Raw genomic sequence first — 25,519 nt, forward strand, 5'->3', positions numbered from 1 at the left:
ATAAATTTGTCAAAAAAGCTTAATTCTGATCAATTTATTTAACATAGTATTTCTTTGTGAATATGTCCATTTGTGTTATTGAAGTGATTTATTTTCTCAAACAAAGTAATACCAAAACTCAGGTTGTAAAATAAATATATAAAACCGAGCTTCTAATGCTCATGCAAATCTCATACACATATACTGGATATCTGCTAAAACATACTAAAACATAATAACCTATTCAAAAATATTTCCTTTAAAGCAATTGCCTACATTTAATATTTAAGCCTTAGGGGAAAATTAAAGCAACAACATTTTTACTGCATAACATTCTCATAAAACATGGATGAGTGCTTCACCTCTGATAAAACAACATGCATCAGGAATTTATTGTATTAAGGTACTAGCAGATCAGGGAACGAAGCAAATCATGTTCAGAAAGAGGAGAAAGATGATTTGTTGATTAAGAAATAAAGTAAAACCCCAAGCAAATCAACAACAGATTTTAAAATGAGTGCTATTATTGCCCTTTATAGCCTTCAGATGTTGTTGAAGATACCAACTTTTCTCTAGCCCTATTTTTTTTACCTCTATGCATTTTCAAATCAGATAGACAAAGTACTCCCAAGCAAGCAAAAAGGGAGGAATCAGATCAAAGACAATAAAGCATGACAGATAAAGGCAGAGCTATCTCATAATAATAAAACACAGGAAAACAATCCACTTTTCATCAGGTCATGTGGTTCATGGACTGTAGGAGCAGATGATATTCAGATACTAGCATGGAATTATAATACTGTAGGAGGCTTGAAATGGAATTAAAATACTGTAGGAGGCTTGAAATGCTAATTCATGCTAAAATTGTATGTTTGAATAAGCCCCTCAGCTTAATCATTGAAATCAAGTTGAAACATGGGTCAACTTTTGCTATTTAAAAAAAAATTAAATAAAAACTCCAGTGATGTCTTCATGTGAACTCATCACAGAAAACTAACAGAGAATCAAAATGGTCTAGTGACAGCATTCTGGATATACAAATTACTGGTTAAAAGGTAACTCTTAGCTGTAGTAATGGCAGAGGAATTTTGGCCATTATCCCCTTAGACAGTAGGGGATCCATGGTTTTGTTTCTGATCACAAACTGTACTTTTGTGAATATTTGTTAATAGTATTGAATAAGTAAACATCAAAAGCATATAAAGATTTTTTTTTAACATTTCAGTGTGTCTAGCCCAAGAGTGTAGAGATACCTGTAATTTCAGATATTGTTTCAGAACATTCAGGCTCCTCATAAAGGAGTATGGATGACCCATAAAAAAACCCAAACCAAACCATAAAAAAATAGTCTAGAACCATAAAATACAAGTTGAAACACCACCAGAGGGAGAGTTAAATGTAGAATTATTTTTGTGCAAAAATGGTGAAATGGCAGTGAACCTAATGGCAGGATATGAAATGCATTAAAGAGAGACAAAACAGAGCTCTATGGAAATTTAAAACTGATCTGAAGATGGAAATGGCAATGAGGATTAAAACTGCAGGCAGGAAAAGAAGCTACCCTTTTTATTGGTTCACAATGTTCTCTGCATTCCTGCTGGCAATTATACTCTAGGGTGGCAATCAGTCATCAGGAATATCCGAAAAGAGTAATATCCACTGTAATGGAAGTTATTCCATTCATACTTGTGTGATGAGCCATTTCCATGGTCCAGAATTAATTTCTTCTACATCAAAAGTACTCAAATCATACCACACTAGTGTTTAAGCACAGTGAGACTCATAAACCTTAAGAATGACATTTCAATCACAGTTAAATAAAAGTCAGAGGGAGCTTAAGCTCATTTTTAATATGAGACATATTAACGTTTATTTCAAACACTGGCCTGGATATATTGAAAAGGAATATTCAGCAACGGGAAGTCTATGGAGAGGCCATGTATTTTGTCTTGCGTTATAAGGAGGGGCATATTTAATTTATCAGACTGCTTATTAAAAAAAAAACCAAACCCACTGTTCATTTATTCCTTTTTTTGAATCTCCTTAGCTCTTACCTTCCAGACTCAAATGTAAACCACGTTGAGTCACGTCCATATCTCCTCAAAGAGCTCAGAGGCCACATGACCAGCTTGACCTTGGCATTGTGGATGTCCCAGAGATAGATGTTTTCATGTGTGATCTGCATTGTACATTCCCCATAGATATCTAAATTTGGTGTAGGCATAAGGTATACATTGAATCGTTCTGGAAAAAAACACAAAGTAAGACATCACAGGTTAAAGTAAGATTTTATGGGAAATAAAAATGGAAATAGAAATGAAATAAATTATTAAAACTGAAAAAAAAAAAGAAAAAAGAAAAAAGGTCTTTAGTTCTGATGATCCAGAAATCAAAACCAAATTTTTGGCTTTAACGGAGGTGAGGATCCACTTTTTTACCCTCACACTAAGGTCCATGACTCTTTACAAATCAAAATTCACAATAATGAGAACTCTGACAGAGACTCCTCTCTCAAAGAATAGAACTAAAGGTATCCTTGAAAAATATGTATGTGCAGCCATCACCTCTTGGAAAAGCTGTCCTTGAAATTGCAAATCCAAGTTTACTTGTTGAAGCTTGTAAATAATTACATTCCTTGCGTTCAGTTTCTGTTTATTTGCCAAAGTAATTCATATTTTCAAAATTAATAACAATTTTAATCATCTGTTGCTTTCTTGAAACATCTGATTCAATATGATATATTATTATGGTCATGACATCAATCACTGTCAGCTGCACTTTGCTTGCAAAGTGCACTTATTGCAGTAGGAGGTCAAGGGCATTAATAATTTTCTGAAGTGCCTGAATTGCATGGGATTTAATAAGCAATGCAAAAAAAAAAAAAAAAAAAAAAAAAGGGGAAAAAAAACCAAAACAGGAAAAACCAAAAACCAAGGTGATGTAAAATACCATTAACTCATATGGAAGGAAGTAAATTTTATTAGAAAGAAATTTAAATACAAATGCAATTTTCTTTGAAGAATAACTGATGTTCCTATGAGTTGTTTCTACAAAGGATAAAAAACTGAGTTAAATTTCTGGTTGTACAGTTGGACGTGCCAGCCTATATTTTAACACTACATGCATTGCAATATTAGGGCTTAATAGCATCGTATGGGAGAGAGTGCAGTACATTGACAACTTTCCTGTCACAGTTTTTTTTCATCTTTGAAATGGGTAAAAATGCAAAATGTCAATTCTACTGCCAGAAGGTGTTGACAAAAAAAGGTAAGAACAATTCAAAGTATTACATGAGCAGTGCTTATTCAATAACAATATTAGGAAAATGTTCTTTAGAGGGACAACTGATAGGAAAATTGCCTCCAATTACTTGATAAAGTAAAAAGGATTAAAAGATAAAAAAGGTGGATTAAATATTTTTAATCCACCATTGGAACTGAATTTTCTCACAGTGCCCTAAAATTAGGAAGGAATTTAAATTTAAGTGAGGGAAATTTACTTCAACACTCAAAATTAGCTTCCCGTTCTGTTTGAAATTCAGTATCATAGGCATTATATCTCTAATTTTTAAACATTTGATATATGTATATGTTTCTGACAAAACAGTTAAAATATTGCAAGAGAGTTGATATAAAATATGGTATGAGTGTGTGTGAGTTTGTGTGTGTGTGAATAAAGTGGCAAAAGTTTGAGGAATTAGAGAAAGCAAGGAACTGCTGGCTGAGCAATAAAAATTGCTGCATAGCTATAAGTAAACTTGTCATCCCTAATGTTGTTCTGTTTCAGTCAATTTAATTTTGTCCTATTAATGGCTCCCCAATTTATTCATTCAGTCACAACCTCTTCTCCCAGGCCCAAGTTCTCATTAGTCACACTAATGGGTTTTAGCCCTAAAAGTTTAATTTTATGACTAGGATCCCATGTGTGAAACCCCAGACATTTTGTGAAAGCCTTATGACACACGGCACAAGCAAATTGGCAGAGGCTGCTGAGATCCCTGAGGAGAATTTCCCCAAATGCTCAGAGGAGTGCATGGGGCAGGGGTGCAATGTAATGCCTACTAAACTAAATGGAAGGACTCACACTTGGGAGTAGTGGGTCAAAGACCAAATTGGGAAGGGAATGGTGGTGAACAAGATAACTTTCACTTTGCACTGCAATAATATATATATATATATATGTATATGTATATGCATATGTATATGTATATGTATGTATATGCACCCTTTCAGTATCCATATGTCATTGGGATCATCATGCAGAAATTCCTCACAGGTTTTCAGCTTACTTTTATCATGTATTAGGCTCCAGGTTTGCATTGCTGTGCTGTCAGTTATTGCCACTTCCCTCCTCTATTTGAAAGAAAGATGCAGTAACTGGCCTGTCAGCTCTTTCTCTCTTGCATGACACGAAATAACACAGTGTATCCATGGGGGATGGGGTTACTATGTGAGAATGAAAATCTCTCTCTTTCCCCATCTTCACTGACAGAATGCCTCAGACAGCAGAGAAAATGAAAAGGTACAATTATTTTTTGAAGTTAACATTAAACTGCTGTGTGGAAGACACAAAATACTTCAACTTGCTTTAGATGTTACCAGGTTAGTCATGAAATGCTCAACTTCTCTGATGTGTTTGAGGATATTATTGCATGAAGGGCATTCAGGACATATGGTATCCTCAAACTGTCAGGAGACATTTGCTGACTTTGCATGGGAGGTCAGTGTCTAAGGTGAGATGTCAAGGATTAGAGGAAGTATGTCTGATTAAAGTGAACATCAGCTGCAGGGCAAAACGTAGCACCCTTGGAACCGAATCAAATTGGCAAGAAAAACAAGCACACAAACATATGTGCTGGAGAAAACTGAGGATGGATAGATTTGCTTTTGGAGCAAAACCTATACTTTTGAATAATGGGCAGCTGAGGACATGGAAAGGTGGAGGTACTATTAAAAGGTTTTATTAATTAACATGCAGGGTCGAATTTTTCCATTCTAGAAAATATTTGAGCAGGTATCTAGCTAATAGCAATACAGTCATTCCATCTTTAGTGGCATGTTTTGCCCTTACATTTATCCAGGCAAAAACAAACACTCATCATAGGCCAGATTTGGGAATCCCAGCTGAATTCTGACACCAAATCTTCTGAATGACATTGAATAGGTTATTTTGCTTCTCTTTGGTTCAGATACCATCTGCATAAGAGTAGGATGAGATAGTAACAGTCCATTGGCTAGTAAAACTAGGCAAATAGAAGTTAATAAGGGCCAAGAAAGTAGAGAGATGGAAGAAACTGAACAAGTAGATGAGATATAGTTGGACAAGGTAAGACTAGGGCTGAACAGGCACAATTCCTCAGCATCCAGGATTACTATCCTCCTCCCTTCCCTAAACAGGTGAGAGCAAAGTTCAGGGAGTAGGGGAGTCAGGATGAGAAAAAAATGCTGATATATTGCTACACTTATTATTTCACTCAATGTGACTGCTCTTTCCCATCTCCTTGAATAAGCGGAGCAATGCTTCATCCCACACTCAGTGCATGTAAAGGTGTTTGGCATTTGGGCTTTGGCAAGAATATGACACTTAATAATGCTTTCCAGGGCATAGGAGCACAAGAGTCTTTATGAAAATGAGCATATTGACTGAGACAGACACTTGGCAGCAACTCCAAAATGCTCTCGGCCTTCCAGCTGTACTGGGGGAGCAAAATGATGAGAGCTCAGTGATCCTGATGCTGCCGTTTTATCACTGGATTCCTTTGGTTAAATCATCCCAGCTGGAAAACCGACCAGATGACATTGCAATTGTGCAATCCAGATGCTTGGTTTCATTTCAGCTTTAATGATGGGTAAAAAATTACTTCTAGAAGGTGACAGTCATGTTGGTGGCACCTATATAAATAAGTAGAGGATTTGAAAGCAAATATTCAATTTATATGTGAAAGAAACTCCTCCACCAGTGAGACTTCTCCTGCTGAGCAACTGTGGCTAATTTTCAGGTGGAAAGAGAGCTTAAAGTCTGGAAGGTGCAGCATTTTGTGTTAATTCATATCTCAGGGCTATTAGAATGCTTCCCTTCTGCTGTATGCAGTGAGGAACCAGGATTTCAGAAGAAAGAATTTTTTTCCTTTGCTTATAAATATTCTGCTTTGCATTCATTAAAAATGTAAGCATATCAATAAAACAATAAAAAGGCAGGTAAATACTTCAAATTGTTTCAGTGGTAAGTAGTAAGGTAGAGAAGAATCTGAAGTCTCACCGGATTAACATTAAAACTGAAAACACCTTGCTTTTCTGAATAAAACTGTGTTTCATTTATTTTAAAAAACCCAAAAAACAAACCTATTGTATAAAAATGGATTAAGGATAACAGAAGATGAATAAAAATACATGCAAAGTGCTTTTATGTATTAAAGTACAGATATTCTACAGACCCTAGAAAATGCCCTAAAACAAGTCAGCTCAGTGAATGTAATTACAAAGTCTCTATGCTTTGGCTGTCGTTTGTAATCTCAATATGTAGCACAAAGAAATGCCTCATAATCCTCTTCTGAGGATTCAAGGACGTTGTTCACTATGAAAAGCTGCATTTTTACTAACAAGAATTAATGACTTTCTTGCAATTAAAATCCAGGAAGCAAGACTGCTGTTCCTGTGGAAGGTTTTTAAATAAAAAAGGAAGGTAAAACCAATGAAAGAACAAAAACCTTACAAAGGAAGTAATTTTATTAAATACTAATTTAAATATTAGGCAGGGAGGAAAAGCAAAAATTCAATTATCTTTCAAACTTTTCCAGACTTTGGAAATAAAAATTATGTTTATCATGGAGTAATTTTTTTTTTTTTTAAATAAAGCCTCAAAACACATAATTAAAAAGCCTCATACTGGTATCACAGGATTGAGTTAGGAGTAAATAAGATATAGCAGCAAAGGATGGATCTGGCCTTTTCTTCAGTTTAAAAATTTGCATTTTAACATTTGCCCATTTTCTTCAAGTTTTACATCAAGTTTACAAGTAAAGGTTGATAGAACATGGTTTAGTACAAGAAAAGTTTAATAGAAAATTATTTAGTACGAGTATTCAACTATTTTAGTGCTATTATTTAGTATTTAAAATGGATAGAAATAGAATCTTCATCAAACAGATGCACCTGCTCCTAAAAAGTGAATTGATTAATAGTCTACGCATACTGCTTTTTTAACCAACATTATCTGGAATAGTCTGATTTCTTTTGCATATTAAATATAGTCTGTTATTGTATAGTGTCCATTTGGATGACATCTTTCAAATTGCTTCATTTTATAAAGAATGAAAATAGTGACACATTGGACACACTATCCATTATGAGAATGGAGAAATTCTAGATATGACATCACCTGGGGAGATAAAAATTAAAAAAGAATGCTAAAACCTCCAACTTTGTCATTATGTTTTGGGGTGTATTGCAAATGCTTCCAAATGCATTGAGAGCTGGAAAGGGAGCTTCCAGTTCTTCCAAATGAAGTCAACACTCCACATTCACAACTTCTTCATCTAGCAGCAGCTTGAGAAACCTAAGGATTATGAAATGTGCATGAAAGGATCACAACATGTTGCTTAGAAGACTTGTCAACAGTGTAAGCAGATCCAACTCAGTCCAGATTTTCTTTCATGGAGTTATAACTGTGTATTATTATTTGTCTTATGGTTGCAAATAAAGCTTCACTGCCATTATACTAAATAAATTACCTGAATAGGTACATATTAAATAAATTACCTGAATAAGTATATACTAAATAAATTACCTGAAGTGAGGCCTCTACTGCTTTTGCTTTCATACTATATTTTAATTCTTTAGCAAATAATCTAAAGGAAAATTCATAAATGCTAGAGATCATGTTCAGTGTGAAAAGAAACTTAAACAGAAACAAGGTTGCTGCTATAGGGCTGAGGTACACCAACAAATCACTTAGATTTGCAGGAGAGAGTAGGTAAAATGGTTGGAGAGTAACAGAAGCTTCATTTCACATCTCACTTTAATTGGAATTTGTGCATCATTCCAAGCTAAGCAGCCATTAGTTGTGAGCCTTAAATTTCGAAAGAAAACCACCTAATAGCCATTTTCTGCAGCAGAGTTTACGCAGCAAGACTTGAGGTAATACTTTGGAAAGCGATAATGGAGCTGAAATCCAGTGAGAAGCTTCCTGTTACTGATGTGCTTTGCACAAAAGTAGCTTAGATGTCTTCTCTATCCTTCCTACAAGACACAGCAGCAGAGCCCTCTGCTATAAGCAAAGTAGCTCTACAATTTGCCTCATTTTGCTGTCACCACTGCAGAATTGCTTGATGCTGGAGGCTCAAACAACAGCTCAACTACGCTGAAACAGATCCCGCTGGCGCTTACTGACCAACCCATAGCTATAAAAGAATGCTTCTTTCAGGTTTAGATTTGTATTTCTTTAGATTTCTATTGTCATGTGGCAGAACCGCCTTGTGACTGTACAGCCTTTGCACACCAAACAACAGTTTTGCCAGCTTTTGGAGCAAATTTTTTTTGCAAACCATGTTGTTGAATTCCTGCACAGAGAATCAGGTGTCTTCCCTTCTCAAATCTAAAGCTCATCTCAGAAGGACCACAAGAGTGAGACTGGGGGGATAAACAGGCTCAGAAATAATAAAAAGAGGAATTAAACAAATGAGAGAAACCATGCATATTTTCTTTACCAAATATTTTCTGAAATTTAATTATTTGTGTATAAAAATACAAGTAGCATGCAGCAATTTTAGTAGGCATATACAATAGCAATTCTGAAACATTATTTCCAATGTTGCAAATTGAGGGTAGTGGCTTTGGTTGTCATATACAGGAAAAAAATTACAAATCTACACATCAGAAAGTTAGAGGTTTTTTGAGAGACAGCCAATTTATTTATCTGATATGTTTGCTGAATACCCTTGCAACATTAAAATGTCCTTTAAGAACAAGATTGGGCAAGTAGTTGAATACATGAAGAGCACTGCATATTAAAAATATTATCTCTTGAAAAAGGTAAAGCAGTTCATTAAAAACCCCACCTTATTAGGCTAGTTTTTTCTAGTTCAAAGAGGCATCTTTACCAAATTTTACACATTTCGGAAAATCTTTAGTGAAAAGTGACTCTTTGAAAAAACCTCAGTGGAATGGGATGCAAATAATGCTTAATACACCTGTTCTTCTGGGATTAATGCATTAGCACCTGTTATATCATAGAGATCTGAGCAGTATGACACCATTATTCAATGTCTCTTAGCCTTTGAAAGTGCAAAAAAAAATATCCAAAACTGAAAACCCATTAGCACTATAATATTTATTACAATCTGTGGTTTTGCTCAAACAGTAAGAGATATTTTTTCAGTGTCTGAAAGAAAGCTTTTGTATGGGTCAGGCAACAGAACTTGCATAAAACTGGATGCTGAGGCTGTGAGACTCTGTTACATGTTTTATAATCTGTATTCTCACATCTCTGCTTCAAGTAAGCATTAATAAATTGACTAACTTGAGAGGAATTCTATGAAGTTGACACACTCACAATATGTTTTGAAGAAATGACATTCAAAGGTACAACACTAATATTCAGTTTTTATGTAACACATAAAAATAAAAATTATCCAGAGAGTGACACAGATGTCATTTTCACAAAGAGCCAGATTTTAGATGCTTCATACTCATAGCCATTGTCCATGAATTTTCATTTGTAAAATTAACTTTGACCTTTCAGTTTCAGGTCAACAAAAGCTCAACAAGAACATTTATAAGCAAAAGCTCAGTTGACTTTCAAAAGTTTTTGAGGCATCTTTTGAACTACCTACTGGTTTTGATAGCCTGTGTGCAAAAGCTGTGTATGGGGAAATGTGCAAGAAAATAAACTAAAAATCTGAAATGGTGCAACCCAAATCATTCCACCCTGGAACTAGTCACCTTCTGAATAACACTGTCATGTGGGGAATGACACTGCCAGGTTTACAGGATAAGATAACCAGTGTATACTGAAGGAATGGTTCCATTCAATTGAAGAAATCTGCTATAGGAATTTGAGTGCAACTGCAGGTTCTTGCAGCATAGATAAATGAACAAAATGTCAAATTTCATACCTATAGTAAGAATCTCTGCACTTTTTCCTCCTTCCAAGTTGATTAAAAGACATCCACAACAGAATTTGTTTTGCCTCTGAACAAGACAACTTTGAATTTCAAACATGCTTATTAAAATGCAAAGTTGTGCATCAAGGGGATGAGGATAGGTATCAGAATTACTTGTTTGAGATACTGTAACTAATGATTTAGCAGAGCATACTCGTCAAATATTGGATTATATGTATTCAGTCACTTGTTTTAAAAGAATACAGCTAATGATACCCTCCATGCATTATTATTCATGTGATTTGTACAACAAATACATGCTTTGCCCCTTTGTTTCCTTTCATTTATTTACTTAGAACAATAAAAATGCTAATTATGTTCATATATGCCAGTTGGTAACACTGCAATTAATTTCTAGACTAAGGCAATTGAATCAAGACTAGTTCATACAACAGAACTAATATATGCCTCCTGGAGGTCATGTGTATCTAACTGGATCTCTTTCGGGAACATGATAAAATGTAATATTTTCCATCTATGTCCAAAAGCTGCTGGAGATGAATTACATGAATTCACTGCAGAAAGAGCTTGACGAATTTCAAACTACTTTTCTGTTCACATCCCAGGCTTTTTGATGAGGTTTATTTCCTTTCACATTTGTGAAAGACCTCCACCTGTTCACACAGTTCTCTCTTCAGTAGCATGCAGATGAGTTTTACACCTATAGCCTATGAACATGTAGCAGATGGGGTGCTTTGAGTGCTGTCTGATCATTATCACTTTCCTACAACATTAGTAGCTCTCCCTTTGTTAAGTAGTTTGAGACTACAAATTGAATTCTGTGTCTCATAGCAGGTAAACAACTTTATGAACATTTGAACTTCTTTTAAATCCCATTTCAACATGTCTGCTTTTTGAACAGAATTCCTTAAAGATTTCTTTATATTTCATGCTGTGTGCTATTAGGTTCAGAGAAATAATATAATGAGTATAGTGCCGTACATTCTATAATTTAATTACGTAATTTTGTTTATAATGACAGTTGGCTTGATATTTTATGACCATTGAGGCAGTGTGTGTTATTACTTTGTTGAAAGCTATTGGATCTTATAGAAGCATCAAGACAGTAATAATCATTGAGAGCTGTAATTTAGGGAGGACTAAATGAGCACATTTTGTGTTGCCCTCGTGTTCATTAATAGGAATTAAATGACAGAGTAATCATAGATTTTCTTTTGTTATTGCCTATTCCATCCACTAGCATTCTTCCTGCATGTATCTAATCCAAACAGCCTTTAGATGAAGACTTACAACTCAGGCTTAGTGCTGACTAACATCTGTCACTGCCCTTTCCACCCATATTTGACAGCATTTAGATGATCCTGACTTCAATATTCAAGAGAGGTAGGAGTTTAAAGCAAATATGTGTTTTGTATCCAAATTGCTGTTGGTATGTTCATCACTGCCCTTAAAAAGCTGCCAAACAACAGCTGCTGCTTTATTCCTCTGCACAGAAGCCATCATTTCCAGAAACAGAAGGGTCATGGCCACCATTTCCCATGACAGGGAAATCTGAACACAATGAAGACACAAACTCACTCTATATGTATTATTTGGCATGGAATTTAATAATCTTTATTTGTAAAAATAATATTAATAGGCTTGAGCTTCAAAAGCACATCCAAATGTTTATTTACTAATGATGTGCTTCCAGCTACTAGCAAAAGTCCTCACAACAACAGGCACAAGAAATGGGATATCACCTAAGAATGGATGTAGGAGTAAATAAAAAGTTACTTACCATTTTGTTCTCTCTGGACTCCAGCAGCAAGCAAATCTGGCTCCCCAAGACTTATATCATTGAGCCTGGCCCCCAGACATTCCATGCAAAGATGCTTGCACCACTCCTCTGCCTCTAGTTCTGAGGAAACAGAAAGAAATCCATTCATGTTGATATTTTAAAAAGAAAAGAAAAAAAAAAGGCATAAAGTTAAATCAATACTTTCTTGCTGACAAGGTTTATCACAATATGTTTGTGTTGAAACGTGAGTAATTAGCATAAAGTCCCACAATAATTTCTTTGCCTCAATTTATGAACTTTTGAAAAGGGTTACACTTTTGGGACTGCAGCTCCCATCCTCAAATTTGAGGATAGGAGGTGGAGCTAACAAAGAAGAGGAACAGTGAATTTTCAAGGCATTGTATTTCTAGTGGGCCCTCTTGAAAGAAAAAATGCAATTTAGAAAAACTTAATATATAATAGCTGAATTATTCTTTACTGCATTCTAGACAAATCTGAACTCTTAAGGTAATTTCTTTTTCTAAAGGCGCTAAAGCATTTTTCTAAGAGCAAAGGAAAAATAGTTATAAAACGCACTTCAAATGCCAAACTTTTCTCTCTGCTGTAGTGAAAGACCATGCCTGCCAAGGTATTGTGAATAATTAATTTCTCCAGTTCTGTTCACCTTCTTGTGATCTCAGGGCAACTTGGGCATTAGTTGAAACATTTATAAGAAGATCCAAAATCTCCCAGTCCTTTCTGAGTTGACTCTCCCATTGACACAATATGAGAGCTCTGTATCTGCCAGTCCACCAAAATGTGGATTCCACAAGGCACAATTCCCACACACAACACAACATCTTCCAATTCAACTTCAGCTTCAACCTATCCACTTCCCAAATGTAACATTGTGAAATCCCTGGCATTGGTCAAACATATATCATCCCAAGGTGGAGCTAACACAGTGTGAAACTACAACCAAGAAAAATCATGCTACGACCCTGCCTGTCTTTTATTTGCAGGAAAGACTTCACCTAAGGGAGAGTTCCTGGAGAGCAGGCTCAGCACCATGCACTCACTGAGCATCCATGGTCACAGTCAGTGTCTACCTGATCATATTCAACAGTGAGGGATTACAGTAATCTAGAAATGCTTGCATTAAACTGCCAGTTTTTCCAGTCCTTTTACTGGGGACATTAGGAAAATAATTTTGTGACAATCTCTCCAATATACTGCTGAAACTGGGAGAGAGAAAAATTCTGCATGCAAGCCCCAAAGCAGTTAGTGATGATGAATCATTGGAATTAGTGAGATTTTTTTATGAGAAAAACTCCTCTAAGCCTAATTGGTACAGTCCTCAAATCCTTGCCTGGTTAGACATAGATCTCATAGAAACATTTGCTGGACAAGAAAGGGAGACAGGCACACAGTTCCAGGTCTTCAAGAACCTTTTCATACCTTCTTTTGTTCAGCATCTTGAATAATCCAGGAACAGATCCATACAGTTCCTGAGTTATTCTGGCTATCAGCTGACTAAGTTCCCAGTCCAACAGCTGAAATAACAGAGCCTATTTTGGAATTTTTGAGAACCAAATATAGTTGTTGTCACAAGATTTTGGGGGTGCTTCTTCAGAGTGTTGTGAGGAAAGTGGTGTCCCTTAACCCTTCCTGCTTTTTTGCAGTCTTTTTCTCAGGATACAGATTCCCAAAGTTGATCTTCTCATAACATCCTCACCTTCTAGTGGTAAGAGACAGAACATTATGTCAGTAACATACAGATGACATTTAGCTTCAGAGGTGAAAAGAAATACTGAGGTAACAGTGTTTTTTCAACACTGCTATGGATGCATCCTCCCCGATGAAAGTAAGGAGAGGACAGGCTTGTCTCTAGACAGCAGTAAATTTTTACAGCTTTTAAAGAAAGAAGATGAGTTTGTTCAAACACCTACTTCCAAAATTATTCTACTCATACATGAAGCAATTTCCCGTATATTTTCCCTTCCCCTCTTTCAGCACTTGCCATTTCCTTGGATACTTGCGAGGTCCTTTGAACTGAAGCCACACCTTATAAATCCCACTTTCCCATGGAGAGGGTTTCATGCCAGGGACATAGATGACAGAACTGGACCCCAAGCCACACTGCCCTATTCTGGCAGCATGTGGATGAGGCATGGGAGCAGGGCACCAGAACACAGGTAAGAGAGTTGAAGCGCCATTGAGTCACCCAACATCTGCTTCCAGTTATAGATAAAGGCAGGGCAGTCAATGGGTGAAGCTGGTAGCACAAAGGTGACAGTGCAAATCTCAGCAAGTGCTCCCATGAGTTTTTTTTTTGCTTCTATTCTGCCTCAACTGTGTCACAGAACAATATATATGCTGACAGAATGCATAGCTCTATATAAAGCCTGCAATTTTTCCTGGAGTGTGTCCAGGATATAACATTTTATGTATTTTACAAAATCTTCATTTTATTACTTTTTTCCATTATGCTTGCACCCAGACTGAAAGGGCTTGTACTGTTAATGTAGAATGAGATGATGGTAAACAAACATTTATCTAACCTTTCTAATATTACAAATATCTGAGAAGAAAGTGAAACACACTGGTAATCCCATAAATCCAGTTTAACATCAATATATATTCAAAAAAGGACTCCTGTAAAAGCTACAAATTCAATTTATATGTATTCTCACACCAAATTACCAGTAGATGTTTTTGGAAACAAACAAACAAATGAAGTGCTCTAGGAAGCTGTTTCTTCTATGTGTCCTTATTTTGTCTCCACAATCTAGTTACTAATCTCTTTTACAGGAACATCTAGGTCTTGAAAGTTTGGATGCAGAAACCTCCTTTCAGAGTGTTCAGCTGGCAGTTTATTTCAAGCTGCTGCCTTATTGCTGCCAGACACTGATGACTGGGCCCAGATTAGACCATTCTCCAACTGCCATACAGAAGAAACTTATCTTGGTACGAGCGTTATAAGATCATGGCTATATTTTGCAAAGTGTAGGCTCTGGCATGCATTGTACTGCTGCATAACTCAAAATTTCTGTCTTACAGAAATGATTGACTTGATGCTATGGGAAATATAGTTTCAATGCAGAACTGAAATATCTGCCCACAGAACTGTGAGGATTTGTGTCGGCTGTCAGAAGAATCATTGTTATCTACAAATGTGTCTGGAAGGTCAAGGGTATGAAGGTAGTGTATGAGTTAGTCCTGCCTAATGCATTCTGATAGCTATTGCTTACTTGCAGGGAATTGCCTTCAACCTTTTCCTTGATGGACATGTGAAACTTTTTTTTTAGGAGCAGGTGAGTTACTTTTCAAAACCAAACCCTTGATTCTCCTTTCACCATGTGCATCAATAAAGCAACCTACCATTCTTTTGTAAAATGTCTGTGGAATATCTTGTGTCTCTGGGTAACAAATCAAATACTATTTATGATACAAAAAATTATTTACTATAATTTACAGCAAATAAATGTGTCATGACAGCAATCTTTAAGAATGCCATGTCAGAAAACAGAGATATCTCAGTTACTTCTTTATTTTGATTACATGCATATACTGAAATGGATGAAATATTATAGTGGAACCAAGTAATAAAAAAGTGTCAGCAAAATTGTCCTCTTTAATGCATGTAGATTAGATTTATTGGTGGTAAATGCAGAGTTTTTAGTCGTAACTGGTACTTGTCACTGAAAAATTTATTTTCCTCTTAAGCTAACTGAATTCCTGGACTGAATGATAAATTGTAAAGCATGTTTTCACAGCTATAAATAAAATCAAAATACCTGCATTTTTATCTTTACTGTTATTTAATTATAAAATTCTACAATACAAATCTCATGAGCTGAGATAAAATGCAAAGAGATGGGCGACCTTAAATAGGCACTGTTTACTGCACGAGAAACATTACTGGGAACAAATTTGTAAGCTTGCTACTCAACTTGCTATTGGCAATGTTTTCCTGCAGCTGATCTGAGTTCTAGGTCATGCCTGAGGCTATGTGTCATTGCTGCTTCAGTTCCCAGGTGATTACAGCGGTGCTGCTGTACCTAGTCTGACCACTGTCTTGGACATAGGTGATACCACAGGATGATGTTGGTTTGCTGATAAAATATCAGTGATGAAATAATGTCAGCAAATTGTGTCAGAGATAGGAATTTGTCATAGTAAAAGTGTTCTTCTGCTACTTACACTTTAAAAGAAATCATTATACATGACATTCTCTACTGAAAGGGGGTGAGTGGCAATGAAACATAAAATGGGCTCATTTCCAATTCACTGTCCACAGAAACCCTCTAGATCTCTTTCTATCTGGCCTCCAGATCCTCTAGATCTCTAAGGCTAGAGGAGAGATTGTTCTCACACTCCTAACTTAGGAACCATTTTGTGTGTGGACTTAACCAAACACCTTCTGAATCCTGGTAACGTCATGTTCTTTCACATTTTCCTTGTGTTCACACGGCACAATCCTACAGCAGCATTCCATCTCCCACCACCACAAGTGGCCAGCACAGTGGGATGCCTCTAGGCTGAGATAAAGCCCTGAAGTGCTGACCCCTCCTGCTCAGTCCAGTGCCCTACATTTTGGGAGATCCACTCCATCACTATAAGCATCAGTTTATTGAATTTGTAAATAATAGGGCTCAGTTTATATGCACCTCCTAGGCCTCTTCCCCTTCTCATGCAGCCCACAGAAAGTGATGTGGTTAAGAATTTAGGCTGGAAATAGCATGTGTACTATATTAGAGGGGGATAACAAACATAGCCCTTGTGCAAATTAAAAGACCTCACTTACATCTCCATGTTTTACCTGATGTCAAACAGTATAAATCTGAAATGTTAGTTTCTTATTTTCTGGAACATTTTTATGTATTTGCTGTACAAATTGTTTAGCTCTTCCTTCTAAATGATGTCTATAAGAGGCATAAATCCAACTAAATATTGTTACCCTGAATGAAACTGGAGGATCTTTGCTGGCTAGATTAGTAGGATTGAGACCTGATATTCTCTACCAAGAAAGAAAGATGATACTGAAAAATGTGGCAGTTTATCTCTTATAAAAATCACTCAGGCTTAATTAGAAGTTAATAAGAAAAAATATTATAGAATTCCCACAGGACTGATGTGCTATTATACTGTACCACATAAAATATATGAAGCAACTTAATCTTATTTTTTTCATTAGCAAATAATACTATTGCCTGCAGGCATGTAATTTCTTATCAAAATCAAAAATACCTTAAAAACATCTATCCTTTATCAGGATATAGATCATCCTTTGATGATTTGAAAATAATTTGATTTTATAAATATTTAAAATATGTTATCTAACCATGACTCTGTTACTTCGGGTACTTTTACTTGAGCACATCACACACACTCAAACACAGATACAAATCTGAAGCAAGGTGGCTATTTCATATCTTTGCCCAGAGGAACAGAGGGATAGAGCTTATTTTGTATAATAATGTACTACTGATTAACACTGCCTATGCATGAATTTGGCAAATTTTCATTAAGTGATAGCTGAGAAGCAAGGAAGGGGACATACATTCTATTTATTTTGAAAGAAGAGAAAATCACTCTGTATGTGGACTAAAACTTGTTTTTAAGCAGAAAGGAACAGAGATAATGAGCTGCAACTCCGAGAGCAACCGGTTTATTAAAATTATTTTTTTATTGACCAACTATATTTGAAGGTATTTTATGACATGTGAGACTCATATATAGAATTTTTCCTCGTGTTTCAAATAATAATACTACTTCTAAGGAAACTTTCTCGTATTTTTCTTGAATGGTGACTATTGAATATTTCACCTGGAGTAAAGTGTTTTGCTATTACTTAAGTGTAAATCATTGAACCACAAGACAAAGGAAAGTTATATATGTAAAACCACATACACTGTTAAATGATATTAACTCACTGAAAATGCTACATATTCTAGCAGTGGCAAAACATGTTAAAGGAAGCCTGAAAATATTCTTTGGGAATACTCTTGGTGAGTCCAGTTCCTAAAGAACTTGCCATTTCCACATTTTAATACGATAACACCCTTACTGTTGAATGAATAACAGCTATTAAAAATCATGCATATTTTTGATTATACCATTAGTTTGAAGACACACCATTCATTTGAGCATTATTTTTTTTTCCTTGAACAAATACTGAAAATGCATTAATCAAGATAAATGAAAATTACAAAATATGAACATATTCTGTAACTTTATACTTTATCCATTGGTATTTTGCTAATGCAAAAGTGCATTTTGCTAATGCACTTTTTTTTTAAGTGAGGGAAGATAAGTACTATACAAAGTACAAAAAGAAACTTTCATTTCCCAATTATTTGCTATTTTAAACTTGAGTTGGCATAAGGGAAGTACACTTAATTGCAATAATTACCAAAGGACATTTATTAGCTTTTAAAACTCTTATTTCTGCCACACTTATCTGGAGATGCAAGATTTATCAAGAACGGGATTCTGATAATTAATCTAATTATGTACTTGTGTTTGCAAATAGCCAGCTGTATATGTCTGTATTTATTAAGATATATCAAAGCTGACATTTTCATGAAAATACCCCATTTGTTTCTGCAGGTCTGATAAGAAGTTTCATATAATCAGCACTCAGCTACTAGTCTGTCTATTGTCTTGTCTATAATAGAAACATGCACAGTGTTAAGTCAATCATTTTGAAGGCAAAAAAGTATTTTAAAAGATTTGTCATATTGATGTAACTGTCCATTAAACTCTTGCCCATTAAAGCAGCAAGAAGCAAAGTTCTCCATGTGCAATGCTGCTTGAGAAAGTAGTTTTCATACAGAAACAGAACTCTGACAACTTGTTTGAAAAATGGAGAGTATATGGGAAAACGAATAGGCTACAAGGAAGGAATTTCCTTTGCTCCATACTACTGCTAATGTAACTATAGGAAATTTGTCTTCCTTCTTTTTCTTCATGAAAATGGCAATTTCTGCTATTAAAAAGAAGTGTGTATCACCTTAGTCTGTGATTAGTCCTACAGAAATGAATGATGCCATTCCAGGAAGAAAATGTGATTCAGTGGATAAATTAGTCCTTGGGGGTAGATTTATTAAGTAGTCTTAAAAATTATGTATTCTACTTCATGCTGGAGACTAGTGGCTCTCATTATACCACAAATGTTTATCAAGTGTTAGTAAGTCCAACAGACCAACAGTGAGCCAACATCATTACCCAAAAATATGCCTGGCAAAATTTCACTCTCAATTTAAACTTTCTTTAACTTTCAAACTTTCTTTAAAGTGGAAAGAAAGAATTATGAAAACCTGCCTAAACATAGAAGAAACATTTACATTCTGTCTGAAACTAATGGGCCAGTAACAAGAATCTGACATGGGAATTATACAGTTCCCTAGGAATGTCAATTCATACCTGTTTCAACTGTTATTAATGTTAAATTGCAATGGCATGAAAGTGAAATAACCTCAGGCAGCATGTCAGTAGTGGGAAGGGCATAAACACCATCAGTCAAGTGTCCAAAAAAGGGTCTGTCACCAGGAACACAACACAAAGTGGATGCTTTCACATCAACTTTTGCTGCTACCCCATTACTGGCAGTCAGCAATAGCCCTTTTCTATCTTAAAAATTGGTAGTATTTCAGATTTAGTCTACTCCCACAGCATTTTTATTCCTCTTGGGAAAGTTATAGTGCTGGTTTTTAAATGAATGGGAAATTTAATACCTTCTGTGCAAATGTAAAGTATGCCTCCTTTCCATTTTCAAGAGTTTATGTTATGGTCTAGTAAAAGAATCCAATACCCAAATAAACAGGTACAAATTCCAGGGTTCATTTCACTTTTCTTTTTCAATATGTTAAATATCCAGTTTTATTTTGGAAGTACTGGCAAATTTTGTCACTTGAAGATCAGAAATATTGTTAGATTAGATAAATAATTTTAAGAGTATTAGTTTCCTTTACAAAATCAATGTGAAAAGGACTATTTTCAATAAACAGAAGAAAAACTGCATACTATTTCCACTACATGCTTCATTGCCCTTATGCCTTTGAACATATGACTTTCAGTCCAGCCATCTGAATATATTCTGCATTAAATCAGTAGGAGCAGACAGTAACTAACACACTTGGATGTTTTTGCAATCTCCCTTTTCTATGGCCAAACACGCCTAATTAAAGCAATACCTCAAGCTATGAATATTTAAGATTCATTAAAAGTTGTGCAATTTTGGTTGAGCACAGAGGGCAGTGTTATTGTTGCCCTCTTCTAATGTAAAGAGGTTAGGAATTTGTTCCTGCATGGTACTACACATGACTTTCATAATAACAAACCTCCTGAAAGAATTCCTTTTTTTCTTTCTGTGTCCAATAAATGCAAAAATTTTCCCCCAAACTCTATTGTTTTGAAGATGTGAGTCCTTGCTACTATGACAGTCAAGAAGGTTTTTATGGCATTGGAAGTGTAAAGAAACTCATTGAAAGCAATTACTGACTGAATTCATCTGTAAGATCATAATGCAGTATGTGCTCTACTTGATTCTCAGTTGCATAAAACTTTACTCTGAGGCAGAACAAAGTATTAGCTCAAAATGACTCTGTGTCTTCCACTGTATTCTTGGGGGTTTTTAATGTGGTGTTACTGCAAAGAAATAAATCTTAAAAGTTCATAGTCTGGAGTTAGTACCAAAGGAAATATAATTAGAAAAGTCTTTCTCAAATTTCACATCTACAGAATTTAAACCCAAAGGGGATTACTTCTTCATTATCAATTTCTTACTCTCATTTTAAACTTGTATCTTTTATTCCCAGTATAAAGTGGAGTTCTGCATTTGATACATGTAAACATTATTTAAATTAGAGAATATTTAATGAAAAGAGACATTCTTTGAATGTTTATGAAAGTTCAGGCTTTCCAATCAGGTAAAACCTCCTGTAAACAACAGTCTTCTAAAAAAATTTGTATCTGAAATATTTTTGATTACTGGGTATTTACTATATACCACTGAGATCTCTACATCATGATCAGTAAGAGACACAAATGACTACCTGAGAAGATACAGTTGCTTGAAGCTGAAACTCCTAATCCATACTTTCATTACATTAATAGGACATTTTTTCTTTTTCTTTTTTAATTCAGTAGACTTCTAAGATTCAGAACAGAAAAACCATGTTGCTGAACCAGAAAAACAGTAAATAGATCCATCTTCAATTATGTGCCATTTTTCTCCAAGAAAATAAGTTGTGATGAATGCAATCTTACAAAAAGCACCAAGATTAAATCATTGGAAACTTCAAGAGCTCTGCTGAAATGGTTTAAGGCATGTTAACTGGAGACTTACAGATGAAAGATCATTTTATTTAAAATCTTTCATCTTTATTTAAGGGTAAACAACTCACCATGAAAGTATAAAAACTGTTTAAATTTAATATTTTGATCCGTACAAACCAAGAACTGCAGCAAAGGATTAGGATTTAGGTTTGTAAATCAGAGGGGCTGATTACAGTGAGAAACAGCATTTACAGAAGATGTAGCTGTAATTAATGCACACTGATGATCAACTGCCCACTAACAGCTTACTTGTGAAGTGAATTTTAGGCACACACACAACTAGAGGGGAGGGGAAGGGTTATCCTTTCCTTTAAAGAGGAGATGAAGTCATACACAGACAAAGACTGGTATCCTGTGCTCCTTACTGAGACTCTAAGCAAAAGATTCCAATTTTTCATGACTTAGGTTAAATTCAAATCCATGGCTGATACCTTTTAGTGGAGAAAGCAATCCAGAAAATTCTACAGAGAAATGAGTTTTAATGGTAGGGATGAGAAAATTGATCACTGTCATTTGAAAAGGAGTTACTCAGCACCATCAGCACATTTAACTGATGGGCAAAATTATAATTCTTATGCTGCCATATGCCTTTCCTATTTTCTGCATTAATGATTTTAAACGAGAAAATGGCTGACTTAAATGTTGTTCTTCCTTCTGCTTGGAGTGGCCTCCTCCAAAGTTCCACTGCCTTAAAAAAAAAGAAAAAAAGTGCCTCGATTTTGTGGTGAGTGTGAGCAGGGGTTTATTAATTTAATCAAAACAAATAAGTATGACTTAGGGTTTTTTTTCCTGGATCACAGTGTTACAATGAGATTATAATAACAAGCAAGTAATAAAGAGAAACTATATACATAATTCTGTCCTTTTTTTTGTTCTTGAATTGGATAAAGGCAGGAAGACAATTATTATTCTTTACATTTTCACAATAAAACCTAACATGTGCCTTTGCATAGAATCATGATAACATATATAATTAAGGAATCAGTTTCCATGCCCAAAACTAGTATTGCAATATAATAGATTGAAGCATGACTGAAAAAAACTTGTTATACAATGACAGTGACATTTTGGAGAAGTAACGCTTTACTGAGCTAGAAAGAGAGAAACCTTTTCTTTTTACATCAGAAAAAACTGACCACTTCATTTACTCCCTTGATTTGATCCCTCATGAAGCCCAAAGTTTATGTCCATAAATACATGTATAAGGTAAAGTACAAACTCCCAAATCTGAATAAAGATTTTTACAAATATGCTACCTACAGTTATAAATCTGTAGTTTTTCCATCATGACCTCCACTAAAGAAAGCATTCATAATACCCTTTAGAATTCAAAATAGCCTTCATCAACATACATACAAATTTTCACATGCTGTCAGCTATTTGATTCACAAAGTAGATTATAATTATAGCTGTGACAACCTTAAAAAAATAAAATTACTTAAAATCTCATAATTCATGGGCTTCCACCATTTTCTTAACTTAGCAGGCATGCAGTGACAAACTGCCTATAACGTGAATCAACATAATAACATGCAGAAACATACAGCTCTCCTTCCAACTTCTTCCTCCTCACATTTCTCCTACCATGATCATAGACTTTATAAATTAGCCTTTAGATATTAAGATGTCAAGCCTTTTTACTTAGATTGCTGTCTTACAATATAAATTCTTATTATAATCATGTCTACATTTTAATTAAAATTACACATATTGATAGGATATGAACCCAAGGATATATCCAGACATCAAGAAATGCATAGAAGGGCATTGCATTTGAAGGACTAGTTAATGACACATATGATTTTTAGAGTTTCTTTCCAGCTGGTTCTTAACCATAGTAAACTATATCTTCATCTAAATCATATTTGTACAGACAAATAATAAACACTTCCCAGAAATAATAAACTTTTCCAGTAAGAACAGGATGATTGTCAATATGAAATGCCATATGAGAAGAAAACCATTTATACCCAGCACACACTGGAAATATTGTCAGGCAAACATAAGGTAGGGGTTAGGTACATATCTGAATATTGCTGATTTCTACCTTGTTGCTGGTGAGGATGATGATACAGCAGCAAGGACAGCATTTATTAGCAGGACAGTACTGCTGTATTCAGTGACATATGCTAGGAACATTGCTTCTTGCATCACACAGATGTCATGGACTTTTAGTTGTACTAAACTTGGAAAAGATTCACACTGTCACTGAGAAGCAAATTTTTGGAATTACATTGGCTTTTTCAGTTTCCTGCATTAATACATTTCCATCATTAGAGAAACAAGCAGAGATAAATGTCAGGCTGTCTATTTAATTCCATTCTTATTTTTTCAGCAAGGTGATTGCAAGCTATAGCAAGGTTTAGGCTAACCTCCTTAAAAATGTGAACAAACTTACCATGGTATTATTGTTGATGTTTAAAATATAGAGCAGAACTACATAGTAAGATATTTTACCATTCTTACTGGATTCATTTTTATAGAAACATACTTAACACATTTCTGTCATCCTAGACAGGTTAACTTAATAATCTAGAGGCTTGTCTATTAGCACATTCAAATTATCTTTAATTTTACATTTACTAGACATAGTTATTTCATAAACCTACAGCAAATTCTCTGATTTGGTTATTTGAATGTTTAGGTCCAGTCAAAATTATCAGTAACAGATGTAATATTGACTTCATGTTTTATTTATGGAATATAAACTTCAGACACAGGATTCATTTTTTTTCCCCCTTGAAACTGAAACCAAGTGCTAAACTACTGAGAGGTTTGACCAGTGAAGAACTTTGTCTAGAGACAGCCAAATTCACACTATCACTGAGCAAGTACCATTCTGAAATGGAGTTGATTGTTTTCCAACAGCACTCCAAAGGGCTACCTTTGGAGGATACGTTATAAAGTAATTCCCATTTATGAAACAGAGATAATTTATTTTAGTGAGCCATTTTTCTTATTTAGAAAGTCATTAAATGGTCTTAATGCCCTTTTTCACTTCACTAATTCTAAACTTGCTCAATTTTTCTTCCAGCCAATAGGGTTATGATTTTGTCTTAAATATAAGAATATTTTAAAATATGTTTAGTTTATAAACAAATGATTATTTATAATTGACCAGTTAATATTATTTCATCATTAGGAAAATAACAATAATATGTATGTATTTTAACTTTAAAACTATGCAGATTTTTAAGGAAAGGCTTGGGTTTAAAAACAAACAAGGAACTTTAGATCAGTTTTTAAAACTTTGTCTTACATGATCGTGAAAATGCAGGCTAAATACTCCTTAATGCTATCCAATAAAATTATAGTCTCACAAGAGCTACTAGTAATTTTATGTTGCTGGATTTAAAAAAAATCATTGTAAAATTAATTCCACATACAGATCCTTTTTTCTTGAAAAAAAAAGAAATCTCCCACACTTTCAAAATGTACAGCTGTCCTGAAAGTTAATAGATCTAATGTTCTATCCTTAAGAAGCAGACCAAGATTCCTCATAATTTCAGTTAATATGGAGATTTCACTTCAAAGTAAAGCTCTAATCTTCCTAAGACATTAGAGGACTAGTACATGTCATATAAATTTTACTGAATATGAATCTTAACCCTCTAACATATGCCAGAACAACTATATGAATGTGTTAGTAACATACTTGGACACATTTGAAATTATTTGCATTACTTTTGTGAACAAAATTGTTGATTCTGACTTTAGTATGGCATGAAGTGAGTGATTGGTCAATTTGAATTAAGAAATAAAGAACTCCATCTAATATGAAGCAACCTTAAACCTGCTTGATTTGTAGTGGAAACTGTCCCAATAGATGTTCATCAAAACTCATCAAACAGGATTGCAAGTTTGATCCACCAAACACCTGCAAAACTCAAACCCAATATGATGTTTATTTTGTCTTCTGGAACACTTACAAATTGATAAAAACTGAATCTAAAGTAAAATGCAAAAAAGTCTTCAAATCAGAACACACATTTTCTCTATTATTATATAAATTTTTCATACCAATTGTAGCTGTTTCAACACGGGGGAAATTAATATATTTGTCATCATTAACATCTTACTTGCCTTATTTTCACATTAATACACTATTTTATAAGTTTGAAAACAAAATGAGAAACCGAGCTAACTAAATGGCTAAACGCTCAAAGGCAGCAACAGCTTCTCTATGAATGTTTGCCACTGAATAATTTCAGTTTTAACCTCAGATTTTGCAAGAAAGATTTAGAAGCAGTTTGAAGCAGCTGAAATAATTTAAAACTTTAAATGGAGACCTGCTTTAGAAAATGTATTGGAAAAAAAGA

At 34.8% G+C, this 25,519-nt stretch overlaps 1 protein-coding gene across 1 annotated transcript in view; it reads right to left on the reverse strand.

Moving 5' to 3' along the window:
* Nucleotides 1-25,519, reverse strand: part of DOK6 (docking protein 6) — a 257,083-nt gene that overhangs the window by 96,547 nt on the left and 135,017 nt on the right. The window contains exons 4-5 of the mRNA XM_064705765.1: nucleotides 11,880-11,999; nucleotides 2,034-2,223 (exon numbers count right to left, since the gene is read on the reverse strand). Coding sequence (XP_064561835.1) covers nucleotides 2,034-2,223; nucleotides 11,880-11,999 — 310 coding nt within the window. The remainder of the gene's footprint in view (nucleotides 1-2,033; nucleotides 2,224-11,879; nucleotides 12,000-25,519) is intronic.

The sequence above is a fragment of the Zonotrichia leucophrys genome, chromosome 2 (assembly GCF_028769735.1).
Source record: "Zonotrichia leucophrys gambelii isolate GWCS_2022_RI chromosome 2, RI_Zleu_2.0, whole genome shotgun sequence".
Taxonomy (NCBI): domain Eukaryota; kingdom Metazoa; phylum Chordata; class Aves; order Passeriformes; family Passerellidae; genus Zonotrichia; species Zonotrichia leucophrys.